Source organism: Nannobrachium achirus (assembly GCF_963921795.1).
Source record: "Nannobrachium achirus genome assembly, chromosome: 6".
Taxonomy (NCBI): Eukaryota; Metazoa; Chordata; class Actinopteri; order Myctophiformes; family Myctophidae; genus Nannobrachium; species Nannobrachium achirus.
Window position 1 is genome coordinate 20,397,683 of NC_137815.1, and position 21,120 is coordinate 20,418,802.

Sequence of the window (21,120 nt, forward strand, 5' to 3'; positions counted from 1 at the left end):
CACGCACGACGGGAGTTAAGAAGACTCACTGCATGGCTGCTCCAACCAACAACACATCACCATCGCATGCAAATGTCTAATGATGATAACACCATCTGTCATTTGCATTGGCATCTTTTACCTGATCTGCTTTGCGTGTGCCCTGGCTGGCAGGAGGAACCTCTCATATTCCCGGCGCGGATCCGTTTTTAACAGCGCGGTGCGAGCGGCTGTTGACAGCGCGCGTCTTCACTCTACTCAACTGCCTGCACGCACACACACACACACACACACACACACACACACACACACACACACACACACACACACACACACACACACACACACACACACACACACACACACACACACACACACACACACAGACAGCGCACGTAAAGCACGGGCAGGAATGAATGAAGTGGAGACTGTCTGTGTGGACTGGAGGACACTTGCCACTCCTTGCATGCGTGGTGTTATAAGTGTGCACTGACTGCACTCGGATGGGATAAGCGGCCCACTGACCTATCTCTACAAAACTACACTCACTATTACAATATACAAATGCAGTGGCGTCAGTTCAGCAAAAGCTAAGGTATGGCAACATGACTGGTGTCTTGCACGCGCGCCCTCGCGCGCGTGCAAGACACCAGTCATGTTGCCATACCTTAGCAACAGGCACAATGAAAAGTACATTTTATTATTTCCCCCCGTAGCCAAGCAGCTGCCATATAGCTTGCCATACCATACCCAATTGACGCCTCTGTACAAATGCATTGCATGGATGGACTACAAAGCATCTATTATTAGGCCTACTGCACTTATAAGCAGAGCAGAGCTGCTATACCTTTAAACGCATTTTAAATCTTTTTCTTCTTTTTTTATAGCCTACTTAAAATCGTTTTGAGGAAAAATGCTGCATCTTGTCCTAAAGCGACTGCATGATTGCTGCTATTTGGTCCAAAAAAGGCCTGTAGGCTTATATTATTATGTAAAGCCTACTGTACATGAGGCCAAAATGTGACAGCACATGCGGCATTGTGTAAACTGTTTACACAATGCTGTTTTTATTATGTTGACACTTGCTTTGTTTTCACATGCCAATAAAGCTCCTTTGAATTGAAATAGCATGTATATCTCAGTAGCAATATTAAAGACCTTGAAATCAGAGACCTTTTGCAGGTTCAGGTTTGTTTGCATTGCAAACAGACTAGTAGCCTCGTAAACCAGGCTCCTCCTTCCTTCTACTCTATAGGGCATAGTATCTAATGCAGTGGTTCTCAGCCTATGGGTCAGGACCCCCAGGGGGGTCCCCAAATTATTTTGGGGGTCCCCCCAGATGATTAACTCAACTTAACTTAATGGGCAACGTTGTTTTCTCACTCAACAGTCAACAAACCAACATAACGTTTAAGTAGAGGGTAGCCTATATGTTACGCCCAGGCACATTTCTAAAGTGACAATTTAAGGACTTTTTAATACCTCTAAAATTACAAATTAAACATTGGCCCAATTGTCAAATATTATTGGCAGACATTGTGAAAATAGCCGATCTACATTTTCACAACACCTCCCCAGTTAAAATATGATTATTTTGGGGGTAAACTCATCACCTGGGGAGTGTCCTCAATCTACCCATCAGCATGGGTGGGGTGGATCATTAATTACCCATTACTGACAAGTGACCAGACAACATACAGTATATTTCAGTATGCCACAGTGCATTGTGCATGCTATTCATATTAAATATTATACAACAATGTAGATAAATAAATAATGAGTGTGAGTAGAGAGAGACATAAAAGACAAAGAAACAGTTCATAGACAGGATAGTTTTATTTCAAATTAGTGTGTCTGTTTTGTGTCATCACAGTAGTATTGTTTTTCCATCTGGGTATAGCATCACGCAATCCACATCCTGCGTCATTGTGTCACATAGAGAATGACCTCTGAACCTGCAAATGATGGCGACCACAACACACCAAACGTCATTTAATTTAGGCCTAGAATTACTGAATGCTTTAACCAGTGAAAAATAGCAGATATAGTTATCTATACTGCAAACTAATAAATGCTTCAATCAATCAATCAATCAATCAATCAATCAATCACCTAATTTAGGTGACATGTCCAACCTCTCAAACGGTTCTAAACCTCTAAACATCAGTATAAACTTAAGTCACACTCACAGCTGTTCGGGACACCGCCCTCCTCAGTGGAAAAACTGACACGGGGTACACAATATAAATACATGTTTTTCACCGTCTCCTCTCAGAGTAAAACTTGTAAAAACATTAGTATATTATTCTATAACTTACAGTTGGTTGATGTGGTTGTGATCCACCATCATTTTAACTCCACGGCAGGAGCAGTAGCAGCCATCCTCCTCCATCGGTACAGAGTACTTACTTACTTACTCTTACTTACTTACTTTCAATTCCAATTTGAGGTTAGATGTTGAGTTCATGATATAGGCCTATGGCGTTTTTGTAAGAAATGTGCCCCTCACTCTAATTTTGGTGGCCAATTACAGGCAAACAACATGGAATATCAAAAAGCCGTTGACGCTCAGCTCCTTTAGTACACATGAATATTGCTGAAATTGTGGCCCAACATGACATTGCATTGGCTCCCATTGGCTATAAAGGCCACTCAATAGGTTATCGGCAAAAGTAAAGTAGCTTGGTATAGCACCACCACGAGGCTGATTTGAAAACAATGGGGTAACGTGTCTTTTACATAATATAGCCTACTTGCAATGTGCAGAGCCATCTATTGGAGAGTTGCGCGGCCACGTGGTTCATGTAACTCGAAATAGTGACAATCGCCCATAGACTCCACTGCATTCCGTAAACGTCCGGTTCAGCACTTTGTCACTATTCGCCAATAGAAGCCTATGTAGAAGCCCTGGATGAATTCAATGGAGGTGACGCAACTCTCCTTAAATGGTGCTGGCAATGTGCACACACACACACACACACACACACACACACACACACACACACACACACACACACACACACACACACACACACACACACACACACACACACACACACACACACACACACACACACACACACACCGACACAGACACAGACAAAAACATTATCTCCGCTTCTGCCTAATTAAAGGAAAAGGGTCAATACCGAGTTATAATACAGTGTAACACACCATATAAAAACAAACATTTATTAAAAAAATTCAGAACAGTCACAAAAATATCAGGTGAATATGAAGTCAAAAACAATGATCAGACTACAGTACAATGTGTTAATCTAGCGTAACCATGATGCTCAGAAATCCCTTCCTATACAGACACATCTGGGAGAATCTAAATTCACTGAATGGTCTTGACTGTGCTGAAAACATGCACTAAATAACCTACACCTACTGCAGGGTTCCCCAATTAGTTTCCCCCAAGGGCCAAATTATGCCTAGGGTTAGGGTACCAAGCCGAGGGCCACAACATTGCAGGGGGCGACGGTGGCGTACTCCAGCGACGGTTTAGATATCGTCGTTGTCGGGTGAACATCTTGTATGTCCACAACCGTTCGTTTTGCATTTATCATTTAAAAAATGACTTTTAAAACAGCCGATCTACAAGCACACAACGACTCGCACCGCGAGGCGTTGTGTGCTTGTAGATCTGCTGTTTTCACTACTTTTGTGCGACGGCCTTGTTTGATGAAGCAGAGCTTTACTTTGCGAAAGAACATACACATTTTGAGATACAGGTTTTCCACCCGACAATGACGATATACTAGTGTTGTTGCTGCTCTTATACCACCATTATTACTGGTGTTGGTGGGGGCCTGACAGTAGCCCCCCGCGGGCCGCAAATGGCCCGCGGGCCGCCTATTGGGGAACCCTGACCTACTGCCTTGAAAACCGATCCGAATAGTGTCGGATAACGTCGCAATATGAAGGACGGAGGGCCGGCCTAAATTATTTGCAATGGTTCTGCAATGCCTTGATAGGGGCAGTGCTCTTGGAAGGAGCTAAGCTCCAACATCTGGCTTTGTCCGGTTCCCAAACTGGTGGGAAAAACGTGTTCAAGAATGTCCGGGACATAAAAGTAAACTGAAGCATGGCCTACATCTGGCCTAGATGTGGCCTACATCTGGCCTAGATATGGCCTACATCTGGCCTAGATGTGGCCTACATCTGGCCTAGATATGGCCTACATCTGGCCTAGATATGGCCTACATCTGGCCCTAGATATGGCCTACATCTGGCCCTAGATATGGCCTACATCTGGCCCTAGATATGGCCTACATCTGGCCTAGATATGGCCTACATCTGGCCCTAGATATGGCCTACATCTGGCCCTAGATATGGCCTACATCTGGTCTAGATATGGCCTACATCTGGCCTAGATATGGCCTACATCTGGTCTAGATATGGCCTACATCTTGCCTAGATATGGCCTACATCTGGTCTAGATATGGCCTACATCTGGCCTAGATATGGCCTACATCTGGCCCTAGATATGGCCTACATCTGGCCCTAGATATGGCCTACATCTGGCCTACATCTGGCCTAGATATGGCCTACATCTGGCCTAGATATGGCCAACATCTGGCCTAGATATGGCCTACATCTTGGCACAAACCACTCAAAGTTTGTTGTACGCCCAGGGTCCCATTGGCCAAGCTTTGCAGGACGCGCTGTGGTTGCCTAGAACTGGAGGATTGATTAAGGGGTTTGGCTCGCAAAGTACACTTTGACGATGTCATTAAAGTGTACTATGCAAGCCAAACCCCACTATCAAGGTTCACAATAGGTTCTCCCCTTAACTCATAAACAGCACCGCTCACTTCACACTAGGTGTGATTTTTTTTTTTTTTATCTCCAAATAGTTTTACACCTAGTTTTAGCCCATTCATTGAATTTAAACATCACCAGACGTAGGACAGTATAGGCGGAGATCTCTGATGGACTGGCTGTGCAATAATGTGCTGGTGATGGAAAGAATGAGAATAAAGAGTGAAGAAGGTAACGGGCATGCCAAGGACACACAGAGGGCCAACTATCGCAGCAACCTCTGGTAGTCTCATTGCACTATTTATTTTCTCTTCTCTTAGTCCAGGGGTCTTCAATGTTTTCACCCCTTAGTTGAGAGAGAGATGAAGTGGGGAGTTGGGGACCCCCACAACATTTTCATAGATTCCATATCGTCACTGTCGGGCAGAAACCTCGCGGTGCGAGGCGTTGTGTGCTTGTAGATCAGCTGTTTTCACTAGTTTAGATCGTGATAAATACAAAATGAACGGTTTTTGGAGATGCAAGGTTTTCACCCGACAACGATGATATAGTTTCATCGTTTGACAGCGCAATCATCAGTGTATTCTGTATTCACGTCAATGTGTGTTTTCAGATATTTCACCACTTGAACCGTCAATACTTAATAAACTTGACCTTTCACTCTGTACTTTGGTCTGCTCTTTTCCCCCTCTACAGCAAACCTAGTTATGGACACTAGGGTTCAAGTGCATGCATATAAAAAAGGATATTTTTCTTTCCTATCACACAAAAAATTTGGAGGACCCCCTGTAGTAACTCTGAGGACCCCCTAGAGCAGGGGTTTTCAAAGTGGGTGACGGGGCACCCCGGGGTGCCGCGACGGCAGTCCAGGGGTGCCATGAGATAATTTGATAATATTTGGAATCTATTTTGACACTTGAACAAATATTTAGTATCATTTTAAACTTGAAGTACTACGTTATTTTCAGAAAATGGCTATTATCTCAAAGTTTTCCTCGCAACATAATCACTAAAATATCGTCACTGTCGGGCAGAAACCTCGTATCTCGTAGTTTCAAATGTGTACAGTACATATTTTGGTAAAGCAAAGCCCTGCTTCATCATACAAGACTGTCGCACAAAACTAGTGAAAACAGCCGATCTACAAGCACACAACGCCTCGCATCTCGCGATGCGAGGCGTTGTGTGCTTGTAGATCTGCTGTTTTCACTAGTTTAGTTAATTTTATAGATGATGATATATTTTATAGATGATAAATACAAAACGAACGGTTTTGGAGATACAAGGTTTCCACCCTACAACGACGATATGCTATAAATATAAGGTGCTGGGAGTGAAACTTATAATGTAAGGGTGCCTCGGATTAAAACAAATATTCATGGGGTGCCCTGAGACATAAAAGTTTGGGAACCCCTGCCCTAGAGGTCCCGGACCAACGTTGAAGACCCTTCTCTTAGTCCCAATAATCATTCCCTCGCCCAGGGAACCTAGCGTCTCAGTGACTGTTAGAGACCAGGCCTCCTTCGTCTCCGTCTCCCTCGGACCCGCCCTCGGCCCCCTCGGGCGCAGGCCTCTTGCGGCGCTTGTTGAGCAGCGGGTTGTTGGACGTGTCCAGGTCTTTGATCTTCACCTGGTCGTAGTCCACCCTCATGGTAGCCAGAGCACTGGTCATCTCCTCCTGTTGTCATGAGGTCCAGATTAGGGCTGTCACGATTATGTCATTTTACATGACGATTATTTGTCACTCAAATAAATGCGATTAACGATTTAATTGTGTTTTTGTTTTTGTCGTTGACAATTACATTTCTGTTTGGCTTTCAGGCTTTGAAGTTGCACATGATAGATATGACACATAACCCAAATATATAAAGAAATGACTGACATATTTGACAACTTTACACTTACACAAAGAACATTGATAGTGGAAATATGCTATTTCCACTATTTTTGACTTTTTTTAAAATATAGGAACATTTTTCAACATGGAAACGATTATGACGATTATGAAAAATAATCGCGATTATGTCAAATAGTCACGATTAGACGATTACGTAATAATTGTGACACCCTAGTCCAGATATTTGTCTGTGTTAAGTGCAGTGGTGTAAAGTAACTAAGTACAATTACTCTAGTACTGTAGGCTGTAAGTACTGTAGGCCTGTCTAAGTATTTCCACTTGTCAGTACTTTTACTTCCACCACATCTCAGAGGCAAATATTGTACTTTTACTCCACTAACGTTATTAGAAAACTTTAGTTACTAGTAACTTACTTTGTCCATGAATGTCTCTTTGTCTATCTGTGCTGGTTATTATGTTGTTAAATTACAGTAAAATAACTACAAATGCAAAATTTTACATAAAGGTCACTTTAACAAGATATTATAATTATTTATTACTCAGCTTGTTTGAATGCTTGATTCTGATTGGTCAGTTGCTGGAATCAGCGGTCTGTTATTTCTGGATAACAGACCGCTCCGCTCTATAACAGACCGCTGCCTAATCAAAGACTCAGAGCACCTGCTGCAGTCAAGCTGCGCTGCATGGATTTAGTGCCGTATCCAACATGTCAGCCATGTAAACAACCACACAGCGACATTTAGAACTAAACGTTGATCTCAAGAATGTTTTAAAAAATATTTTAAGCGAGAAATAGACAACGTAGTATCAGAAAATGGATTCTATCTAATCAGTACTTCCTTGTTTTCCAAGGCGACCGTGTCGCGCTGGGAGGACACCCAGCGCAACACTTGTGGAACACTTCCAGCTGTCTGTTTGTTTTTAGTTTTGAGTCAAATTATTAATTTTATTTAGTAGCTGGGTAATAAGCGTGATAAATACTGGCTCCTCGAACTGAACTGATAACTCCCCTCGGCTTGCGCCTCGGGGAGTTATCAGTCCGTCGGAATGTTATATATGGACAACCCCCGCGGAGCCAGTATTTATCCCTTAGATTCTCCACACTTGTATTCTCCCCATTTGACAAAATGGTATATTCCCAGGTTCCGCAGGTCAGCTGCACAGGTGCAATGCATTATTGTTAATTGTGGCACATTTACTAACATGCACCTGCACTTGAACAACCATTCCAGGCTGCCATATCCAGCCCAAGAAACCGTAGAAACCTGTGTAAAAAACTGACAAAAGTCTTTTTTTTTTCAGACATTGTGAAAATAGCCGATCTACATGCTCACATGCTTGTGAGCATGTAGATCTGCTATTTTCACAATAGAACCGTGTTATCCAAAATGTAATGCCTATTTTCCATGAGGACTCCCATCTTTGCCATACCCTAGCTTTTGCTGAACTGGTGTCTCCACTTACTTAACTGCAGTATTGATACTTTTACTGTGTGAGTAGTACTTTTTCAACCACTGGTGTTAAGTGTGGTGTGGTGCGGTACAGCCATCTACTGGTCAACCTCAGAACATGAGTACATCAACAGTTCTCTGGTCTCACCTTCACATCATCCCACAGCTCCTTGTCTTCTGTCAAGACGCGAGAGGTGTGAAGAGGTGTCGGGGGGACCACCATTGACTGCTACAGTTGATAAACACAGATGCATTAAAACGCAGCGAGAGTGAATTACAAATTGCATGAATCAAGGAGACAGTTCTCATAGTCATCAGACTAATAGAGTGTGTACATACACTGATCCAGGGATGGTTCATAAACTGTCCAATGGTCATCCGCTCATTGGGGTCCGTCTTCAGTAACTGGACAATAAGCTGTTTGGCTGCATGCATAAAGCAAGAACAGAAACTCCATTAGAATTTTGTGACCCACCAGAAAATGTATTTTATTTTTATTTTCATCTGTTACCGAGAAAACTCTCCATAGTAGTGTTTCTCAACAAGTGGAGGTATGTACAGAGAGGTTTGGGGGGGCGCTGGAAGCACTATTTTTTAAAGGGTGTCACTGAGGTGCTTTAAATCTGACCTAAAGACTAAAGCTGGTTGCACACTGCACTGCGTTTTTTCGTTGCGTTTTGGAAATCCGAAATCCTTGAAAGCATTTTTCAGGCCAAGGAGAGAGAGAGAAGAGAGAGAGAGAGACCCAGTGGCGACAGTTGAAAATAAATACGAAACGGGCGGCAGTGTGCAAACGTGACATAACGTGAGGTTGATTTTTTTTATTTACTCGCTCCGAAATTCACTCCGATATTCGGCCGGTAAAACGCAGCAGTATGCAACGACCTTAAGAACTGAGAGGATGGTGCATGACGATAGATTGTACAACATTGAAACCCACTATTTGTTAGGAACATTATTCAGCAAAGTTACATTTATTGATAATAAGAAATTGTCACATCATCAGGGCAGGAATTTCATGAAGGCCATGGCCGCTGTTGCCCCTCAATTTGGCCTTGTGCCCCTCAAACCAATGGCATGACCTGAGGCTACAGTGGCCTTAATGCCCCAGCTGACTGTACCACTTTCTCCTCTGTCTCTGTCTTGTCAATATGTAGACAGTAGACACCGGTGTCTCTTTCTTGTTGTGTAGACACCAGTGTCTTTTGTTCTTAACTCCCCCAAGTCCCCATCTTTAAAACAATCCAGTGACTTTGATTGGTGCAGGGCTGAGCATGGATTAGATTGTAAATACCATAATTTATCTATTTCACTGCAGATTAGGTTATCATCCCTAACCCTTAAATTCAACAAATTATTTCAATGGACTCAAATCTTGTTTTATTTGATGGCCTTCCTGCCCTGGCATTTAGCCGTGTGCCTTCCGAAAATGGACAACACCAAAGGCCAAGTGGCCTTGCCCATAAAATGACGAAATTCCAGGCCTGCACACCATTATCAAAAGGATAAAAACGTATGTTGACTTCTGACCTTCCTCGGACACCTCGGCCCACTCTGGGTTGGGAAACTCATACTGGCCCATCCTGATTCTCTGCTTCATGCCTGGAGATATGGCCTGGCCCGTGTTGGAGTAGAACGGCGGAAACCCACACAGCCTAGAGGACAGGACGGGATGATAGGACATGGTTCAGTTCTGTTGTAGTATGTGTTAACCCGTTTAGAACGGGTACACTGTATTGTGTATCATTATTTTATGTTTTAACTATTGAAAAATAGCAGATGTACAAGCTCACAGCGCGGCACCGAGTGCCGCGCTGCGAGCTTGTAGATCTGCTATTTTTGAAAAATCGTGAAAATTTGAATTTTGACCCGATTCTATAAGTGTCTTTTAAATCCTTCTAAGACTTTTTGAAAAACCTATGTTTCTATGTCAGCAATCTGGCCAGCCATCGTCAAAGAAAAGGTCCTTTTCACTTAACTGGAGCTCAGTTAGTCTGTTCTTGAGAGACTACTATGACAGTGGTTCTCGAACCTTTTCATGACCTCCAAAGTGATATGTATTTGGCCACGGACCCCCATCTCAAAATATTTAGTTCCAGGGACCACCCAGAAGCAACATTTGAGTTACAAACGTTGAAAATACATATATTCAAAGATTTGCACACATTTTCACGACTTTTTCAAAAATAGCAGATCTACAAGCTCGCAGCGCTGTGAGCTTGTATATCTGCTATTTTTCACTGGTTAAAGCATTCAATAATTCTAGGCCTAAATTAATCGAAGAGAGTTCAAATGAACAATATGGTGGAAATAAGACAGAATTGGACTGAGCTGTGGAGACACAGTGGGACACTCACAGAATGTACATGATCACACCCAGAGACCACATGTCACATGACTTGTCATATTTCTCTGGCCCAAGCACTTCTGGGGCTGAAGAGACAGAAACATTTAATGTAAACCGCAGTATTAAGGATGCACGACTACATACACACGCACACGCACGCGCACGCGCACACGCACGCACGCACGCACGCACGCACGCACGCACGCACGCACGCACGCACGCACGCACGCACGCACGCACGCACGCACGCACGCACGCACGCACGCACGCACACACACACACACACACACACACACACACACACACACACACACACACACACACACACACACACACACACACACACACAGGTAAATAATACAGAAAAGATGAACATGAGTGGATTTGATTACCACAAACATAGACACATTATTCACCTTATACGCATAACACTTTCCTACACACCAATATCTGTATACAACTCTGAGAGTGGAGTGATACGCAACCATACTCAGAGAGCAAAATCAACCAATTAAACCCCTCTACTGTTAGTGAAATTGACCTGAGTTGTGACCAGTAGCGCTTTGGAGGCCGGACGCGACCGGACGCCGTGTGGTCGAAAAATTCCCACACGGACGCACGGACAGCACCGAACGGTGCACGACCGTGTAAACGCGTGTTTTTCCCACCATTAGATCTGCTGACATCCTTTCTATCTAAATAGCTTCTAGAGGCGCGTGCACGTGACGTCAATAAATGACCGTCCGCCCGGAAAAGAAAATCCCAAAGCACCACTGGTTGTGACTGTACTGATTTTTCCCATCTACGACAAATCCCTTTGTTACCCCCCCCCCCCCCCCCCCTGATGTTACCCCCAGAATATGGATGCTGGGGTTCTAATGGGTAAAAAACTCCATGGGTCTTTGCTGTGCAGGTCACAGGTTACGAAGGGTCCATGCGGAAAGCACTGTATAAGACACACACTAAACATTCACCAACGTAATACGGAGTGTAACATGGAGTTTGGAGTGAGTTGTATAACGTTGTCTCCTTGGCAAAGCCGAAGTCAGTTAGTTTCAGCGTGGCATTGCTCTCCTTGGTTGTGTAGAGTAAATTCTCGGGCTGTAGTGTGAGAGAGAGGGGGGGAGGGGGGGTTAAAGTGGTGTAAAGTAACTAAGGATATTTACTCGAGTACTGTACTTAACCCATTTAGAACGGGTACACATTATTGAGTATCATTATTTTATGCTTTAACTATTGAAAAATAGCAGATGTGAGCTTGTAGATCTGCTATTTTTGAAAAATCGTGAAATTCGAATTTTGACCCGATTCTATCCACGAGTTTGATTTACAAGCTCACAACAGGCTGCATCTGCGACGCGACGTGAGCTTGTATGTCTGCTGTTAAACCGGAAGTGTGGTGCAAACAGGTCCAAATAATCTCCAGTAAACTCCCGCGGAAACAGGTGGATAAGTGTCTTTTGAATCCTTCTAAGATTTTTCAGCAATCTGGCTGGCCATCATCAAAGAAAAGGTCCTTTTCACTTAACTGGAGCTCAGTTAGTCTGTTCTTGAGAGACTACTATGTCAGTGGTTCTCAAACTTTTTCATGTGAAGAACCCCAAAAATGATATGTATTTGGCCACGGACCCCCATCTCAAAATATTTCGTTCCAGGGACCCCCCAGAAGCAAAATTTGAGTTACAAACGTTCGCTTTGAATATACATATATTCTACAAGCTCGCAGCGCAGCCGCGCTTTGAGCTTGTATATCTGCTATTTTTCACTGGTTAAAGCATTCCATAATTCTAGGCCTAAATGGGTTTTAAGGACACTTTTGAGGAATTCTTACTTTACCTAGAGTATTTCCAATCCTCTATATCTCAGAGGAAAATATTGTACTTTACTCCACTACTACAATTATTTGACATGTCTGCAGATTTACATTTCTATCATAAAACATACATTAACCACTTCAGTCCTATATACATTTCGGCCATTTGAAAATAGACGATCTACAAGCTCACAATGAGTCGCGGTGTGATGCATTGTGAGCTAGTATTGAGTTTGCATTAAAAAAAGGGAAAACAAATTTATATACATTTTGAGCTTGTGAAATGTTACATTCTGAACAATGAGTACTTTTACTTTTGGTACTTGAAGTATATTTTTATGCCAATACTTTTGTAATCTTTCTCAAGTAAATTTTGATTACTGGACTTTTACTTAACAGTATTTATTGAGTACTGAGTACTTTTTCCACCACTGGTTATACCGGTAGGTTCAATACCAGTTACTTAGAGATTGAAAGTGTGTTACAGAGTGTGTGTTGTGGTGTTCTGTGTCCTACCTTTACATCTCTATGAGCGATGTCCATGAGGTGAAGGTACTCAATAGCAGTGCCAATGTCCCGCATGATCTCTGAAGCCTCTGTATGTGACATCACAGGACGTTACATAAAATCCATGAACCATTTAATTTAACATTAACATGTAATACTTATTGCGACCGTAGGGAGCAGTTAGTAATAAAACATCCGCCTCATGTCAGTCAGTCAGTCAGTACGTCTCGCTCTCACATGGGTCTGTATTAGCTCTGGTCCATCGCGTCACCTCCCGGTGACGCTCTGACAGACCCGTCGGCAAATGGCTAGACCCCAGTATCTCAGCCCCTCCGAGCGCCCAACTTCAGTCAAAATAAACAAAACTGTTTCACTACTCACCAAACCAAAGGTAGTTTTGCGCTGTTGAAAGTCTATTCTCCGCGGTGGTGAACCCCTCAGCACCCCACCCACTCTGCAAAATACACTATTTTTGGCATGAAATAAAGTGCATCCAAGTCGACCGCCGCTTATTTCCGGGTTGTGAACCATTGTATCTGCGGTGGCCGCTAGGTGGCTCGAGGTGGGTGCGTTTTATTTCATGACAAAAATAATGTATTTTACAGAGTAGGTGGGGTGCTGAGGGGCTCACCACCGCGGAGAATAGACTTTCAACAGCGCAAAACTACCTTTGGTTTGGTGAGTAGTGAAACAGTTTTGTTTATTTTGACTGAAGTTGAGCGCTCGGAGGGGCTGCGATACTGGCGTCTAGCCATTTGCCGATGGGTCTGTCAGAGCGTCACCGGGAGGTGACACGATGGACCAGAGCTAGGTCTGTATGTGAGCGTGTCAGTCTCATGTAGTCCTTAGGGCGTCTTACTAGTTATATATGTCACAGTGTTTTTGAGACCCAGTGAGATGAGACCAGAAGCGCTCGTTTTCTATTGACCATGACGGAGGCGCGCCGTCTCAGGCGACCTTGAGCCACGTGAGACACCACCGAGCGAGCGGTAGCGAGCGAGTCACCGTGTCGAGCATTGCGAAGGTCGCATGAGCCATTAGAATGTGCAAACCAGGGGGACAGAATAGTAAATATTGTTGTGGCGACTGCTTCTGTGACCAACTCAAATGGACTAGCTGCACTAGAGAACGAGCGCTCCTGGTCTTTTAATCTCACTGGGTCTCAAAAACACTTTGTGGTATGGCTGTGTCGCATGGGGAAAATAGCCAACCTATAAGCTCACAGAGCTTGTAAATCGGCTATTTAAGAAAAACGAGAAAAAGGTGACACTTTCAAACATGGCCAAAAATGTAACGTATTTACACGGCAGCCATTTTGCTCTCCCTTTATAGTCCATACTCCCTCTGAGTATGAGGGGACTGCCCATATGTCCGAAGGTTCATTAGTCCGAAGGTTCATTAGTCCGAATTTAGTTAGGGTTACTGAGGTTAAGGTTAGGGTTAGGGTTAGAGTTAGGTATAGTATTCTTTTTTTTTTTTGTCATTCAAATATTTTAATTTTTTATTTTAAACCGTATATAAACAACATCAACAAATATATATAAGTATAAATAAAATACCAATACAAGGTATAGTATTCTTAACAAATTCGGACTAATGAACCTTCGGACTAATGAACCTTCGGACTAATGAACCTTCAGACCAATGCCATGGCACCGAGTATGAAGTAAGAGCAAAATGGTGGCTGTGTCAGTATGGCCTCGTGAATATGTGGTCAGTACAGCAGCCCTGACCCTGACCCACCTCTCTCTGTGAAAGCCTGGTCTCCTCTGGCCTGTATGCGATTGAACAGCTCGCCTCCCTCCATACTGAGACAAGAATAACAAAGAGATCAGAGCCCGGGACGGCCATGGGATTCTTGGCAAGCAACCAGTGCCCTCCATCGCAATTATGGGTTGACCACCAAATAAGGCGCTGAGGTCTCAGTAATTAATTTCCACAGGTCCGGGATTCTGAACCAGTGCAAAGTAACCGCAATAGAGAGAGTGCCGATATCAGTGCGCCGGAACTCATTAGTAAATTAGATAAAGAATGGAATTACTGTCAGGAAATGGCAAGACCTTGGTTTAAAAAATAATGGGCTTCAATATCAGTAATACAATTGAACCCTTGTATCTTGGACGATTTCCGGATGGACTGTGTCAGGACGATTCTTATTTGTTCAACATACTACTCGTGGCAAGTAAAAAAGCTATAACTAAGAACCGGTTACAGGAAAAAAAATCCTACTATAGACCTATATGTTAATATTGTGAAACAATTGCATCTTCTGGAACAAATGACCTACTCTCTGAGACTACAAAAGGAGGTAGGAGAAAGGAAATGGGAGAAATGGCTAAGACTACAGGGCCCTATTATGATCCAGGTCTTATGCCTTATGCCTTAACTTCTTTACCTTTTTTTCACTATTTTGAAAAACATTTTTAAATACTTCAAATGCTGATCTACATCTGCACGTTGTGAACTTGCAGATCAGCTATTTGAAATATTTAAAAAACAAAAACAAAATAGTGGAAAAAAAGCAAAGAAGTTAAGGCATAAGGCATAAGACCTGGATCATAATAGGGCCTAGCGTGGTGCCTCTGATGCTTTATGAAGGTTGATGATATCCTACATGTTATATATTAATCCTGTGTAAACATAACTGTCTGACAACTGTGCTGGGCATCCCATGACCTCTTTTATTTATTTATTTTTTCTGCACCTTATTTTCGTTCTACTTATTGTTTTGTCTTTCTTACACTTCTTCTTGTTTTGTATTGTTGAAAAATATTTGAAAATCTTTGAGAAATAAAGAGTTAAAAAAATGGCAAGACCTCAAATAGGCAGAGCTCAGATAAGCTAATAGTCAGGGAAAGTTAGCAGAATATCTGTCAAATGTGGGAATAAATTCCTTACCAAACAATTTCTTCACCAATGTGTTGGTAAAGGTGTCTAGTAACATATCTAACAAAGATTGAAATTCAACATCCCTAGCAAAATGTTTGACAGCTAGGGTAATTCTGGGTCTCATTCACTTACTATACACTATACTGTAAGGGAAAAAATCACTCCCAAAAATAAGCTTTAATTGGGATGTGAGGGGTCTAACTAGGTGTTTTTAATTATTCTGAATCCATTGCAAACATTTGTTTTGCACGAAAAACATCCCTTGGGCCAATAATGGGCCCATACACCTTGTGAAAAGTGATGACTCATCACTAAACCATAGTTTTTTTGCGTCTGTTTTTGGCCCAATGAATGTTTTTCGTGCAAAACAAATGCTTGCAATGGATTCAGAATAATTAAAAACACCAGTTAGACCCCTAACATGCTACTTAAAGCATATTTTTGGGAGTGATTTTTTTTCCCTTATAGTACAGTGTATAGTAAGTGAATGAGACCCATAATTACCCTAGCTGTCAAACATTTTGCTAGGGATGTTGAATTTCAATCTTTGTTAGATATGTTACTAGACACCTTTACGAACACATTGGTGAAGAAATTGTTTGGTAAGGAATTTATTCCCAGGGTTTTATTAAAATTCCCTGACTATAAGGATGAAGAGTAGAGGAGATAGCATGGTTTCCGTGATCCTCACCACTCCATTATGATAAGCAGACATTTCTTCCCCTGGTGCATGTTCTCATACAGGCTGATGATCTGCACAATGTATGGACCCCCAGACACAAGCCAATGCAGGTCCACTTCCCGTCTGGCCTTTGGGGTGTCGTACAGAATCTGTTCAAGAGAAAATACATCATTAAAAAAGACTGTTGTGATTGTGTGTGTGTGTGTGTGTGTGTGTGTGTGTGTGTGTGTGTGTGTGTGTGTGTGTGTGTGTGTGTGTGTGTGTGTGTGTGTGTGTGATTTCCATGTACCGTTTAGCCTACTCTTATGCCTATTCATGTTAAAATGCCTTCTTGTATGACATATGATACCAAGAAGCCAACAAACTATCTTCCTTGAGGGATTTAAAGAATGAATGCTGTGCTTCATGAATGTATTACAGTAGAGCGTGTGCTGTGCCTTTAAATAGTTTAAATAGTTCTTTCCACCCCAGAGGGTGGAAAGAATACTGTTTCCCAGGACAAACTCATCCCCCAATGTACAACCCTCCTCAACATGCGACAGCAATGCATTCTGGGATTTGGAGTAGGAGACGGTCTAAAGATGGGAGTGTTCATAATGAGCTCATCTCATGCCAAAGATTGCAGGACTAGCACGATGCACATGCTTTCACTCAAAACACAGGATTATAGTTACGTTCATGTTGATCTAACTCTCAAACATTCCAAAGAAAACATGTAGCAAGGGGTGTCCCTTACTGTTTTTGTCTTTACAAAAGAAGTACTCTGCCCATCACCGTTCAGTGACTTCACAAGCTCTGGACTTATAACATGTATATAACCAGAGGAGGGGTCTTCAACGTTTTCAGGCCAAGCACCCCTTAGTTGAGAGAGATGAAGCAGGGACCCCCACACCTTTTCAAAGATTCCACATACAGTAGTTTCATCGTTTGACAGCACAATCATCAGTGTATTTTGGATTCATGTCAATTTGTGTTTTCAGATATTTAACCACTTGAGCCGTCATTACCTAATAAACTTTACCTTTTACTCTGTACTTAGTCTGCTCTTTTTCCCCTCTACACCAAAACTCTTTGCCGAAAATAGCCAATCTACTAGCTCACACGAGGCGTTGTGAGCTTGTAGATCTGCTATGGCTACTGTTCTCAGAATATGGACACTGGGGTTCAAGTTGTTAATATAAAAAGGATTGGAATTTGGAAGATTTGGAGGACCTCCTGTAGTAACTCTGAGGACCCCCTAGGGTCCCGGATCCCCTGTTGAAGACCCCTGGTCTGGGGTTCTTTGTCTACACTGGACAGAGAGAGTCCAGGCACTTCCACTGCATGTCTTAAATTAAGTTTTAAGAAGATCACTGCCAGCGGACAGTCTCTGTTTATATTTCTGCTCTCAGTGATTTGGTTTGCAATTAAGTGATTTCTATTAAACCCAAAATATTGTATTTTTCAGAGCTTTACTCTGCAGTCAACATCATTCCAGCAATTGGCCCAGAAAGAGGATGCACTTGGAACAAAAAGAAAGGGAAGTGTAGGCACTAGGCAGGGGTGTCGCACCAGATTCTGGGTCCTGGGTACAAGGATTCACTGCGGGCCCCCCATGAATGTTCTTCATATAGGCGGAGGGGGTTTAACCCATTTAGACTGGGAAAGCATTATTATTACACATTATTATATATTATTATTTTGTGCTTTAACTATTGAAAAATAGCAGATATACAAGCTCACAGCGCCGCGCTGCAAACTTGTAGATCTGCTATTTTTGAAAAATCGTGAAGATTTGTGCAAGTCTTTGAATATTTCAAATCCTTCTAAGGTTTTTCAAATGTCAGTGGTGCTCAAACTTTTTCATGTGAAGGACCCCCAAAATTATATGTATTTGGCCACAGACCCCCATCTCAGAATATTTAGTTCCAGGGACCCCACAGAAGCAAAATTTGAGTTACAAATGTTCGCTTATATTATTTATTGAACATATATTCAAAGATTTGCACACATTTTCACGACTTCAGATCTACAGGCTCGCAGCACGGCGTGAGCTTGTATATCTGCTATTTTTCAATAGCTAAAGCATAAAATAAGTAAGGCCCCTCCACCTTCCTTGGGCCCTAGTTACTCAGTCCCACTTTCCCCCCCTTGTGACGCCCCTGAGTGTAGGATTTCAATAGTATGTTCTACTACCAATGAAACATGGGCCGCGACCGATGAGGAGAGGAAGGATGAATAATTAATGCATGCTCTCCTCCATCCATCATCTGTAAAAGATATCCTCAACAGCATCATTTATAGATCAGTGCTTTTCAACCCTTTTCATATCAAGGCAAGGTCCGTTATATTCTTTCGGCATTTGAGCCACAGACCACCATTTGATGAGATTTAGCCTCTCAGACCCAAATCTAGTTTGTTGTTGTTGGATAGGATTTTGTCCACAATTCCATGCTGTATATGTAGGCCTATCGATGTTGGTGCCTAGTAGGAGAGATAACAGGCCAACGTTGATCAAAATAACAATTCTTCTACATTCTCTAACTGGGTAACTTTTCTTATAAATTAAGTAATGCAGATGTTTAATAAAGAATGTAACTCTGAGAGAGTAAAATGAAACCAAATGGACCTGTAAGGATCCATTTTGGTTTCATTTTACGCTCTCAAGAGTTAAAGATCTATAAAGGGTCCATAATTTGGTTATACCAACCCTTCATCATTTAGCTGGGGACCACCTGGAAGTTGGAACCCCCTCAAGGACCACTGGTTGAAAACAACTGATTTAGATCAATGGTTCTCAAAGTGGATTCCAGGCAGGGACTCTGTGGGTTCCTTTAGAGGGGTCTAAATTGACCCTTACAAGTCTGTAACTCTGACAGTGTACAAAAGGAACCAAATGAACCCTAACGGGTCCATTTGGTTCCATTTGTCACTGTCAGAGTTATGGGAAGACTTTAAAGTTTAAAGATCAAACTGGGGCGGAAAAACATGCATGGTACACACTGTCCACACCTTCAGAGCACATTTATCTCCTGTCTTCTTGCAATAACATTCCAACACTTTTCCATTGATGCCCAGACCCAGGACTCCGGCGGTTATTTTGTAGTCATCCGTGACAGCGTTTCGTCTGAAGTCCAGTTTGAGATGATGAGGTGCTGGATGCTGGCTGCTGCTGCTGCACAAACTGTTCTCCAAGGCATGATGGGAGCCACTGTCCAGAGCTGTGCCCTGGTGCTCAGGGCTGAGATTTGCAGACTGCTCCCCGTTATTATGATGCATGTCCCCCCCCTCAGATAAGCGCTAGTGGTGCCTCACCGTGCCTGGTCGGCAAAAAAGCAAAGAATAACGGGCCAGTGCCTCAGCCAAATCCAGTGTGATAATTCCAGTGTCATTCCATGATCCGTGCACTTCCCAAGGACTGTTCGTGTTGATCATGAAATTTGCAGTTTACAAATGTACAGTAAAGATTGCTATAGATGTGCACACAAAAGGGCGGAGAGATTGATGTTCCCCTTCGCTTATTTCAGTAATAATCCCAAAGCAGCGGCAGCTGTACTGCTGTATAAACGCAGATCCTCACAAGTTTTCTTCAGACACTGTGTAGCCTCAGCAGGTCGAAAGAGCCAACAGTTGAAAAGAGATCTGACAGCCCACCCTCCGGCAGCCTGGTGCTCCTCACTACACCGTTATGTGCGTCTGCTTTGGCTCACCCAACTCCCCAGTGCCCTGACGTCAGTGCGCAGCGGATCAAATAGAGCCTACGGTATTTAGCGACGTTACTTTCTCTTAAAGGAGACAGACCAGTGCTTGCAGCTGCTTGACCCCTTGACGAAGAGGACACAAAACACTGGAATCGGATGGGATGCAAAGTTGCAAACAGATAAATCCAGGAAAGCTCCTCGGAGCGCACGTCTCCACCAGGGCGGGTTGTCCATCCTGGGGAGTTGGCACAAATGGCTGGGGCCCATATGAGGAGTTTGGTCATGATCCAAGGAATGTAAAATACAGTGGCGTCAGTTCAGAAAAAGCTAAGGTATGGCAACATGACTGGTGTCAGTCATGTTGCCATACCTTAGCAACAGGTATATACATTTATTTTAAGAAGTACATTCTATTTTTTTCCCCTGTTTCTACGGCTTCTTGGGAAGGCAGCCTGGAACGGTTGTTCAAGTGTAGCTAAACTTGGCATGTTAGTAAACGTGCCACAATTAACAATAATGCATTGCACCTTTGCAGCTGACCTGCGGAACCATACCATTTTGTCAAGTTGGGGAGAATACAAGTGTGGAGAATATAATTATGATACCTTGTTAAAGTGACTATTTTGTTAAATTTTGCATTTGTAGTTATTTTAATGTAATTTAACAACATAACCAGCACAGATAGACAAAGAGACATTCATGGATTTATATTGTAAAGTAACTTGTATTCTCCCCCCCTGGACCCAGGGTATGGCAGCTGCATACCCCTGCCATACCCAATTGACGCCCCTGTGTAAAATATATGTTTAGACTATATGACTGTGTGGATCATGAGATCCAAGTTTCCATTGTTAAAGGTGGGCCTGTAAAGCCCTTTGAGACTGTTTAGATCTACAGTAGGCTACACTTACAATTGAGTAAGAACACAGTGGCTTTAGTTCACATATAATTCTGCCTTTTGTGAATGTATTCCCCCCTACAGGTGGGGAATAAATAATCAAGTAATAATATCATCAAACAGCTGTGTGACTGTGACTTGACAAAGTTAAAGGATATTTTGTCCCATTTTGTTCAAATATGAACAGTGAACACAATTGTGTGTGTGATGTTCACACACAAAACCCACCTCCTCAGGATAGCCTATCCC

The 21,120-nt window shown here is 42.8% G+C and overlaps 1 protein-coding gene across 2 annotated transcripts; it reads right to left on the minus strand.

Annotated features, from left to right (window-relative positions):
* Nucleotides 1–6,003: 6,003 nt before the first annotated feature.
* On the minus strand, nt 6,004–19,958 carry LOC308287541 (MAP kinase-activated protein kinase 2-like). 2 transcript variants are annotated; one of them, XM_080728756.1, is made up of 10 exons: nt 19,285–19,958; nt 16,303–16,442; nt 14,466–14,530; nt 12,732–12,811; nt 11,377–11,503; nt 10,413–10,488; nt 9,586–9,710; nt 8,395–8,480; nt 8,204–8,281; nt 6,004–6,424 (listed from the first exon to the last, which is right to left on the minus strand). In XM_080728756.1, the coding sequence occupies exons 1-10, from the start codon at nt 19,549–19,551 to the stop codon at nt 6,242–6,244; spliced, it is 1,227 nt and encodes a 408-aa protein (XP_080584882.1). In that variant the 5' UTR covers nt 19,552–19,958; the 3' UTR covers nt 6,004–6,241. The 2 variants fall into 2 exon arrangements, with proteins under 2 accessions (XP_080584882.1, XP_080584881.1); XM_080728755.1 differs by having other exon boundaries at nt 8,204–8,284.
* Between the last annotated feature and the right edge of the window lie 1,162 nt (nt 19,959–21,120).